General features: G+C 33.1%; 2 protein-coding genes across 2 annotated transcripts; both read left to right on the top strand.

The window, feature by feature from the left end:
• The first annotated feature begins 3,561 nt into the window (after positions 1 to 3,561).
• On the top strand, positions 3,562 to 4,562 carry LOC131600144 (temperature-induced lipocalin-1-like). The gene is made up of 2 exons (XM_058872357.1): positions 3,562 to 3,985; positions 4,250 to 4,562. The coding sequence occupies exons 1-2, from the start codon at positions 3,605 to 3,607 to the stop codon at positions 4,373 to 4,375; spliced, it is 507 nt and encodes a 168-aa protein (XP_058728340.1). The 5' UTR covers positions 3,562 to 3,604; the 3' UTR covers positions 4,376 to 4,562.
• A 3,667-nt stretch (positions 4,563 to 8,229) lies between these two features.
• On the top strand, positions 8,230 to 9,230 carry LOC131627209 (large ribosomal subunit protein uL10c). The gene has a single exon (XM_058898054.1). It carries the CDS (start codon positions 8,319 to 8,321, stop codon positions 9,012 to 9,014), a length of 696 nt encoding a protein of 231 aa, XP_058754037.1. The 5' UTR covers positions 8,230 to 8,318; the 3' UTR covers positions 9,015 to 9,230.
• Positions 9,231 to 11,382: the final 2,152 nt, after the last annotated feature.

Below are 11,382 nucleotides of genomic sequence, written 5' to 3'. Positions count from 1 at the left end.
TCTGAAGTTTGGCATATTGTTTCCTTCTGGGAGAAAGGAAGAATCAGAGTTATTAAGTTATTCTGATTCTGATTGGTGTGGAGACAGAGTTGATAGAAGGAGTACTTCTGGATATTTGTTCATGTTTCTGGGAGGCCCTATCTCTTGGAGTTCCAAGAAGCAACCTGTTGTTGCTCTATCAACCTGTGAAGCTGAGTACATCGCAGGCGCTGTAGCTGCATGTCAAGCTGTGTGGCTTCTGAACCTATTAGAAGATCTGAAGATTAGAGTGAAGAAGCCTTTGAAGCTGATGATTAATAACAAGTCTGCAATCAATCTTGCCAAGAATCCGGTGTTACACGGAAGAAGCAAGCATATTGAGACTAAGTATCATTTCTTGAGAAGCCAAGTCCAGAATGGAACATTAGAAGTTGTGCACTGTAGCACTCAGAAGCAAGTGGCAGATGTTCTGACAAAGGCGATCAAGACGGATCAATTTCTGCTCTTGAGGGATGGAATTGGCGTTGTCAGTTTTTTATTGAAGAATATGAATTAAGGGATGGTATTGAAGAGTAATTCAATATTCAGAAGATGGACTGATCTTCTGATGGTTACTCAGAAGATAGTATTGACCAGAAGATGTTGTCTGGGTCTCATTAGCTTAGCTGTTTAGTAGTAAGGGTACTTTAGTATTTTGTAGTACTGTTTGTACCTTAGACTTGTTCACTAAGTTTACTGTTTTAGGGCTTATGTGGCAAGATTTTCTTTTCTTATAAATAGCCTTGTAATAGCTATCATTAAATAAGAATACAACATTTATTCTCTCATCTCTTTTGCGCCGTTATTCTATTATTCTCTTTGTCACCATCTTTATTCTTTGTGCACCAACATTTTTTATCCTACTTTAGAGATGAAAATTGTACTCATCCCTATTGAATATCGGTAAAATATACTCATAACAAATAGGATAAAAACTCTCAAATGAGTATGGATACATATATGAACAATTATCTATTAAAATAAACAAGTATAAGCGCGGATACGTGCACTTTATTACCCACACACCCATATCCACATAATATATATTTATATATTTTTATTTTTATTATTATGTACACATGTTTATTTAATAATTTTATTAAATCGTATATATTTTAATATAAATGTTTTTGTTTCTTAACTCATCAATAAAATTTTTGAATTTTTTTAATATTGTTAAAAACTTAAAATTACGTGATAAATTATAATTAATCGATTGTTTTTATTAGAAATACTAACAAACAGATATGACTATGATACTTAGGAATAGGGCTGTTATCGGTCCGGTCCGGATATTTACTATTGTTGAAGCGGTAAAGCGGTAAGCAATAAAAGTTTTAGAATTATTTATCCGAGAATTTATTGTGTCTACAGAGATTAGTGATATCGAACTGTCGTTCAACAGTTTCCGCAATTATGAGTTTTGATTGAATAGTTAAAGCATAAAAACATAAAAGTAAATATCAACACAAAAAGAATTCATTTTTCAGAAAGAAGAGACTTATCAGGCAATGCATATAATCTACTACTCACAAACTTAAACTTATCGACCAGTTATACTCAACCTACAATACTCATCAATATCATCAAGCATCGCTCACACCCTAAGTCATTTCTAATTCAAAGTAGAGAGAACTACTATATCATCTCGACGATGATCTCTCAGCCAACCTCAATGACACAGCAGACAACCGTATTGCTCGCATCGACGATCTTTCAACCAACATAAACAACACAGAGGCATTAAGCTTCGATACCCACGGTGAATATTAGCTCTAAAAACTATCTCTAGAGTCTAGAACTAATAGATATCCATCCCTAATCAAGATTTGTGAGGTATATGTCTATAACAACCCAAATTCAAACATAAAGCAAAAAGATTAAGGAAGATATCAATAATAATTTGTAAAGTAAACGTTATACAACACCATGATCAACAAATATACATGAGTTCAAAGTAAAATCATATACAAAACCCAACCAAAGAGAAATACACAAAGAGGAAGAGAAATGAACCAAAAATCTCCCGGTTTGTCAGCTCCGATTGATGATCAATCCACCTCGAATCATTCGTATGCAACCTCCAAAGTTGTTTTCTAAACTAATCTACCTAAAAAATGTTTGATGATGGAGTGGAAGCAAAAAATACCCAAACCATAACCTAAAAAATTTGTTTTTGGCCCTTAAAACGTGTTTGTCAGCATCGCTTCGCCCGGCGGCTCAACACAGCAACTTTTTCACTTTTTTGGTCAGTCAGACTCGTCTGACGAGCCCAAAATTCGCCCGGCGAGCCCAAAATTCGCCCGGCGAAACACACCAGAAACAACAAAAATTTCTGCACTGTTTCGGCCATAACTTGAGAATCGTAACTCCGATTTGTGCCCGGTTCGAAGCGTTGGAAAGCTTATTCAATGCTCCATCTAACTATGAATAAATATCAATGCTTGAATACCTACAAAAATGAGATGAAAATAATTAAACTCAATGATATTTACACGATAACGCAACACTAAAACGTAAACTATACCAAATACTGGCTAAAGTTGAGGTTTATTGATGTACAACAAATGAATTAAGCCGATGAGTGTTAATTATTCACACTCAAATTTACAACAATTTAGCACTCATCAACCATCCCAAGAATCGGACCGAAACAATAATCGAATAAATCTAGGCCGGACCAAAATAGTGATGGATCATTTTTTGGACCAAAACTGGACCATTACTTCGGATATCCGACAAAAGTATCCAATAAATATCTAATATAGTGTCCATTTTTGGTATCGGATAAAAAAATTATGCATTCTCGGACCGAGTAACATTTCAATCCAGAGGTCCAAAAACAGTCCTACTTAGAAACCTAGAGAGTATGTCTACAAATACATATATAAATATTGGTGACCACGTGAATATGCGTCAGAGTACGGAGACTTTTTCAATTTGTGGATATAAAAAGATATATTATAGTACTTTATCCAAACTCTATCCATTATCATCCATATCTTATTTTATTCAAAATTAATTATTACATTCATAACTTTTATTCATAGTCAATTCTCACATATGGATTATATTAATCCCACTTTGAATTTTTAATTGAATATTAAATTTTGAATAAAAAAATGAATATTAAATTTTATTTATTAAAAAAAAATAGAATGTTTTAAATTAATTTTTCTATATCAATTGTTTTACTTTGTTGAACGGTTAAATGCTTTACATCTATTTAATTTATTTTTCTTAATTTGTTTTGAAAATTCATCTTTTTAAAATCCCACTTTGAATTTTTAGGTGAATGAGACCTTGAATCCAGGCATATTCATGGTGAATTTTTTATCCCACTTTATTCAAAATCAATTCTCACATTCATAACTTTTATTCACAGTCAATTCTCACATTGATTATATCTATCCCTTTTTGAATTTTTAATTGAATGAAACATTTATTTTTGGTAATAAGTGAATGAGACATTGAATCCATGCATAATCACAAATCAATTCTCACATTCACAACTTTTACTCACAATCAATTTCTACCTATAAAAATCAATCTATCTCTACCCATAACACAATCACAGAACCAAACAATGGCATACAACATTGAAGGAGTGCCAGAGGTTGCGAGGGGTGTAGACCTACAGAGATACATGGGTCGTTGGTACGAGATTGCTTCATTCCCTTCATTTTTTCAGCCTGCAAATGGTGTCAACACTAGAGCCACCTACACTCTCAACAATGATGGAACTGTTCATGTTCTCAACGAGACATGGACTGATGGGAAAAGAACCTCCATTGAAGGAACTGCTTATAAGGCTGACCCTAATAGCGATGAAGCCAAACTCAAGGTCAAATTCACTGTTCCTCCATTCTTGCCAATCATTCCTGTCCTTGGAAACTACTGGATTTTGTACGTTGATCCATTTTATCACTATGCTCTCATTGGTGAACCTACTAGGACAAATCTTTGGGTAACAAACCCTAACTACCTTCTATTTTCTTATTTTACTATGAAGCACCGACACAAATCAGGCGTGTTGGTGTCCGTGTCGATGACGGGCACATGCACCGACACTTACAATTACATTTAATTTATTATTTTTTAAAATTATTAACGGTGTTACCGTATCAGTGTCGGAGTTATTTAAGGGATATCCGTCCTTTACAGGGTTACACTTATTTTTATATACTATTATTCCTTCATGTCATAACATGCATTATTTTGGTTACTATAGATACTATGCAAAGAGAATCATTTGAATGATGAAATCTATAACCAAGTTGTTCACAAAGCTGTTCTTCAAGGGTATGATGTGAGCAAATTGCACAAGACTCCACAGAGTAATCCTCCACCTCAGTAAGAAGGTTTTCAAGATATTGAAGGAATTTCGTGTATTAATAAAATCCTTTTTGGAAAATAAATATTTTAAATAATGGGAATAATATTATGTAATAAAGTTTGAACAAGTGTTAATTTCATCATGTCATAAGTAAGGGTTTAAGAACTCTAGCAATTTCAATTGTAATGCATGTATTGGCTTGTTCTTTGAATTAACTAAAATAAGTTGGTTTTGATTTGATGTTTAAATATTTTAGTTGTTATCTGTTATTGACTAGTATGGAAGAAATCTCTATTTAGCATATAGTCTTTTTTTATTTTTGCATAGTTTTTTGTTTTGAAGTAAAATGTTTAGTGATTAATTTTGATTTACAGTCGATATAAAAAATTTACAATCTTAAAAACATTAGACAAGATTATTTTTATGATTTTAAACATAGTTATAATTAAAATTAAAAGTTTTTTTATTTTTATTTTGATTAACTAGCTGTGGTTGACTTTTTTTACGATAAATTGGTAGTAATTAAATAAAGTTCTTGTCATATTCATGACCGTATTTTAGGGCGTGTAAGGCGGGCTACTGTAAAGGATCTCAAAATTATCAAAATTAAAATATAATTTAATAGAGTCTCATAAAATATTTATTAAGTTAAATCGTAATTAAATAAAACTTTTATTTGTTTTGTCATGATTAAACTATGGGCCTCTAACAACTTGATATGTCTCTTATTATATTAAAGAATTTTAAACATATTATTTGATATTTCTTTTTTTTATATATATTTATATTTAAATTTTAAGTGATCAAAAAATCTAGTGCCTTACATATTAAAAAACTTCTGAGAGATAGTTTGATATATCTACAAGCCACCACAAGTTTACAAGACAACCAACCTTATCACCTAATATTAAGTTTCTACGTGATACCAACTCAATTTGAGACCAAATTATTGAATCTTAAAGCCCTTAGCTTTACCGACTTTAAGATTTAATCGGCCTTAAATACAAGTTATTTTTGTAGAGATGAGTTAGGTCAAACTCTAATTTTAACAATGAGAATGCAGTGTTTGATACCTTAAATTACATGATGATTAGTTGTTTATTTTTTTTTCTTTCTAATAAAGTCACGTGAATTATCCTTTATATTGACACGCCACAAGCGTACAACATTATCGAAGTAATACAAAAGAGTTATTATTTCTCAAAGAACAATTCAAATACTAAGTTATGTTACCTTTGTCTAAGACTACAATCAAATTTTAGTTTGAAATGTTGTTTTGTTTTAACAAATAAAATTCTTAAAAGAAGGACTTAGGATTCATAACTCTTATCTTAAACAAATTCATGCATACTTCTAATTCTATTACGAGAAAGAAAATAATTTTGTAGTAAAATAGAAAAATTGGACAACACTTATTTTGGTTAGCATGTTATATTGTCTTAAACCAACAAACTAACTAATTTCATCGTTGTAACTTGTTTGTTTATGATTGATTTTAGGCATAACTATTTAAAAATGAGACTTTCTCAACTAAGTTTGAGACACTTTCATAGTCTCAAACCTAGTTGATTTTTCTTATTCGAACACTAATTCATACCTTCAGTATGTGATCACCATCTTATTCGAACACTAACTCTGATGTTGGTATTCATCTTGGATAAATCTCAAGCCTTATCTCCAAGAATGTTCATGGAAGTATCTATATAATTGAATTATTTGGAAAGTCTTGAAGATTCAAAATATGAAGAAAAAAAAAAGTGTGAAAGCTCATTAGGTCGTGCTTGTCTGAGTGAACCATGTTTTCTAAAAACATAAGATCTTTTTTGTAAAGTTATACGGCTAAATAACACACACCAAAACAAATTTGTAAACCTCTATTTCTTAAAGAAAACATCCCTAAAAATGTTTTGAAGTCGTTCTAGTTGATTCACGAACTATCAGAAAGTTTTAGACAAAATTTTATATTGTTTAATTGATTTGCACTCACACCAAATCGAATGGGTTAGTGCGAAAATTCTTCTTAAAAGTTTGTGGCAATGCCTTACTGAAGGGCAACGACGCCAAAAATTAATGCGTGAAAACTGCAAATGCACGATTATGTCCAGTAGTACAAAAACATGCGATCTTAAAAGTGGTTTGTTTGGTGCAGAGTCAAATTGAATTTTAAAAATAATAAAGACATGACTAGGGATTTATGATTGTCTGTCTAGACTTATCCCAACGATTATCCATGTTTAATTATGAGAATATATAAGTATCTTTATAAAAAAAGTAGATAAAAGTGTGTGTCACATATTTTTGTGGTGTGCAAAACTAGACATGTTTCTTGGTACAACTAAACAACTTTCTCAATAGAAAATGAGTCACCTTGTAATGGCAGGCGTCTCGCTAATCTACTGTTTAGCATACCATGATCAAACATCGATGCATATCCTTTTGGTTTATGATCGTGTCTATGTTGCCTTTGCATTCACAAGCGACATAAACATGTATATGGAATTCAGGTTCTAAAATAAAATAGGACTCAAAGTTCTCATAATCCAAATAGGGTGAATCAATTTGGGGTTGTCATGAGATAGGCTCTCACAACCTCTTGTCCTTATATAGGACTACTCACACATGGAGACAAACAACAATCAAATAATAACAAGGCATAGCAAGCAATTGAAAATAAAATAATACAATCAAAACAAAATTGAAATAGACTTAAATTAAATAAAGTAAAAACTATTATACCAAAGTGGCTGAATCATTACAAGAGTAAACAAGGACCAAAGCTCAAAATGAAAACAAACAACAAGAGAAAAGTAGCTAATAATGGATCCCCTAAGTGTCACCCTTAGGTCTCCCCTCCACCCGTTTTGCTTGATGCTCATATTCTATTTATACTAGAACTAACCATAATTCACTCATAATCAACAATAATTTCATGCTCAATCATTATTACTTACTAACATAAAGCCTAGGGAGGTTATGGATCTCCAAAAAAATAAAATAAAAATCCGAAAATTAAAGAATTTGTAACTGTCTGGAAAGTTGACACGACTAGTGTCAAGGGATACATCCACCCCGTGTCAGTCCCAACTTCCATATATGGGCGTAGCTCCAACGACCAACGTGGTCTGTGTCAGGTGACACAGCCAGACCGTGTTGGCCACGAGAATTTTTTTATGGAGAGAGCTCATTTTTGCGCGATCTTCGACCTTTTTTTGCTCCAATCAGGTCCAGAGGAGTGCTAACAACACTCTATTTTCAACACTCTCCCCAACACTCACTTTCTTATTAGTTGAAACATGTGTGGGTCTCTCACTTTAGAAATGGATTCCACATAAAGTGGTAGGACCCACACATGTTTCAACCAATAAGAAAGTGAGTGTTAAGAGAGTGTTGAAAAAAGAGTGTTGCTAAAATTTCTCATCAGGTCCATTACTCACTTATTACTTGAAAATATTAAAACAACACAAAAGTGCATAAAATAAATCTAAAATAATAAAAACGCACATGAAAATAAGCTTTTACCACTTAACAAATACCCCTAAAATTGAACATTATAAACGATTAGGAAGAGAAAGAAAATGAATATCATGACCTAATTAGTTTGGTATATAAACGCTACTATAAATAGTTAAAGAACCGAATTAAAAAAACGAAGGTCAAGATATGGCCGCCGGTCTAGGATGCAACCTAGACAAAATATAATCCCATTTAAAAAAAAATAGATAAAAAAAACAAATATGTTTCTTTTTATATTGTAAAAAAATTAATTTTCATTTTGCATTATTTTAAAACCAATTTAAAAATATCAAATTGTTCATAAACTTCAAAAGTAATTAAAAAAAATTGTAAAATACCATATTGTCCAAATGTGATTGGTGAATGGTGAGTAACCAAAGAAACAAAGCGATAAGATAACCCAACCCAACCCATTTTCAGTTTCCACCATTTTTCAATTTTTCCAATCACCATGGAAGCCACCGCTACTCTCTTCAGCTTTTCTCTTCCTTCCACCAAAACCCAAACCCGCCATTTCATAACCCGACCCGTTAACCCATTCTACTCCCCCTCAAAACCCGTTTTCAAAACCCGCCGTTCCCTCCCTTCCATCACCGCCACAATCTCCCGCACAAGGAAAGAAGAAACCGTCGAATCCGTCAGACACCAGCTCGAAAACTGCTACCTCCTCGCCGGAATCAACTACAAAGGCCTCACCGTGAAGCAGTTCCAAGACCTCCGGAAATCTCTCCCGGAGACAACCAAACTCCTCGTCGCGAAGAACACTCTGGTCTACAAAGCGCTTGAAGGAACGCAATTCGAACCGCTGAAGCCGTGTATGAAGGGTATGAACGTGTGGCTGTTTGTTCACACGGAAGAGATTCCTGCTGCTATTAAGCCTTATAGGGATTTTCAGAAAGAGATGAAGCTTGAGGAGAATGATTTCACTGGTGCGGTTTTTGAAGGAAAGTTTTATGGGCCTGATGAGTTTAAGAAACTCGAAACGTTGCCGACTCGGGCGGAGATTTATGCTAATTTGTTGGGGTCTTTGAAGAGCCCGGCTTCGAGTTTGGTTACGACGATTCAGGCTCCGGCGAGGGAGCTTCTTATGGTTCTTAAGGCACATATTAAGAATCTTGAAGAAAAGGAACAAGGTAGTGCTGTTTAATAGGGTATTGTTTGTATCTTTGTTTTTATAGTTTTTATGTTACAATGTTTCTCTTGTTTGTTACATTTGAGTATGTATGTTTGTGTTCATTCTGATATTATGTTTACAAATGTAGATTGATTGATATGTAGAATGGTGCATTCTTTTGGTTCCTTTTGTTAGGGTAGATATGATGTATGGATAATTTGTTTTCATTGAATGATGCAATTTCACAAATTGTTGGCTCCTTTTGTTGCTATGTTTCTTTTCTTTGTTTATTGAAGTGTTGATATGTTTGAGACTTTCTTGAAGTGTATGTACTTTATAAGGCGAGTCTAAGAAAAATTACGTCACCCTGGTGCTTAGAATTTGGGTCGAACCTAACTCAGTTCTTACAAAAACTGGTATATAAAGTGAGAACGATTCATTTATAGGTCGTATTAGGAGAGAATCCATTTCCATCTAGAACTAGAACATCGTTACTCATTCTCTACTTGTAGTAATACTCCTTGTATTGAATGAGGAATACATTATTGCAATCCATTGGTAACTAAGAGCGTGATTGATTTGGCTTCGGACGCACTGAAGGTGCATTGGATGCGATAGCGCATTAAACCAAAAACAATGTGAAGTTGTAAGAGATGCAACAATTGTTGCTTATGAAACCTCACAGTTACAGATTTCTTATTGTCAAAGGAGCAAGAAATCTGTTGAGTGTAAATTCACTAACTAGGTGACCATATTTGTGTTTCATTGCCACCTAAGAATCCAAATCCGTTCCTCAGCCAATACAACTAAATTTGATGTCATGTCAACCATGTGAAAACAATATGGCCTAGGTGTAACTTAAAATATTAGTGAATTGAAAACTCACCCAAGTGAAATAAGTCAATGCACATGTCTTAGTTTGTATTACTAACTACTCAGTACAAAAAAGAGTTCATGTGAAGGATTCCATTTGTTCCAATCAAGGAACATATAACCAATCCCATGTGAATCTAAATGCTAATCAAACATGTATTGTGTACACAAATACTCAACCTCTATTTCTTGGTTATTCCTAATAATAGGAAGAAATTCTAGGGCTTGCATTAGTTGAGGCCTTGTATTTGATCACAAGAAGAACGTCAAAAGTCAAGATACAACATCCTTGAAAATAAGCATGTGTCTAGCCATAGATTGAATGCTGATTTATAAACTCTCAAAGCTACTTTATGGACTCATCTTAATTTCATTAAATTGTTTAACCCCTTTTTTTTACTACTTTGATGATCGATTCCATTTATTAAACATATAAGTATCATTTATCATTACTTGAGTTTGTCAGTATGACTTCTATTGAGATGATATATTCAATTGTTTTTACTTATATGATGGCTTAGAAGGAATTTAGTGTCATTTGGATTTCAGAGAGGTCACATGATTTGTTAAAATTTTATAACACTTCTTCGAATATAACTGTTAGTGATTGAGACAATGCTTTGATGAATGTTACCAAAAAATTTCCTAAATATATTGCTCTAATGTGTTAGTATCAAATTTCAAAATAAAAGTTTAAGCTACATGTAAGTGTTGGTGTACAAGATTGAAGATGAAGAATAAGAAGAGAGAGAATTTTAAGTAACTTTCTCATTCAAACTAAAAAATGATTACAGAGTGAATTCTATTTCAGACTGAAACTTGAGTTCAGTATTTATACTATCAGAAACAACTAAATGAAACTCAAATTAAATTGAAATGCAAATGTTGAAACTAAATGTGTTGAATTTGGATTACACTTCAACATCAAACCTTAATCCATATTCAAGACTAAAAATCAACAACGCCAATTTCATTTCTCAAATGGATAAAATGTTTAGTCTTGATAGCTTTAGTCAGAACATCTGTAAGTTGCTTCTGAGTGCTACAGTGAACAACTTCTAACACTCAATTCTGAACTTGATTGTGAGAAAATGGAACTCCGTGTTAGTGTGCTTGCTCTTTCCATGCAACACTTGATTCTTGGCAAGGCTTATAGCTGATTTGTTGTTAATTATCAATCTCACAGACTTACTCACCTTAATCTTTAGATCCTGCAATAAGTTCATAATCCAAACAACTTGACATGCAAACAAAGCACCTGCAATGTACTTAGCTTCACAGGTTGACAAGACAACCACAATTTACTTATTGGATCACCAAGAAATAGGGGTGCTCGCGGTGCGGTTTGGGCGGTTTTAACGAAAAAAATCATCCGAACCGCAAGAGAAAAAATAGTGCGGTTTGGTTTGGTTCGGTTGGCTTTTAAAAAAAATCCGAACCAAACCAAACCAAACTAATGCGGTTTGGTTCGGTTCGGTTGGTTCAGTTTTTTACAAATATTTTATTGAGCCATACATACGCATATAGA

The sequence above is a fragment of the Vicia villosa genome, linkage group LG1 (genome assembly GCF_029867415.1).
Source record: "Vicia villosa cultivar HV-30 ecotype Madison, WI linkage group LG1, Vvil1.0, whole genome shotgun sequence".
In the NCBI taxonomy this organism is placed as follows: domain Eukaryota; kingdom Viridiplantae; phylum Streptophyta; class Magnoliopsida; order Fabales; family Fabaceae; genus Vicia; species Vicia villosa.
This window is presented reverse-complemented; position numbering and strand designations above follow the sequence as displayed.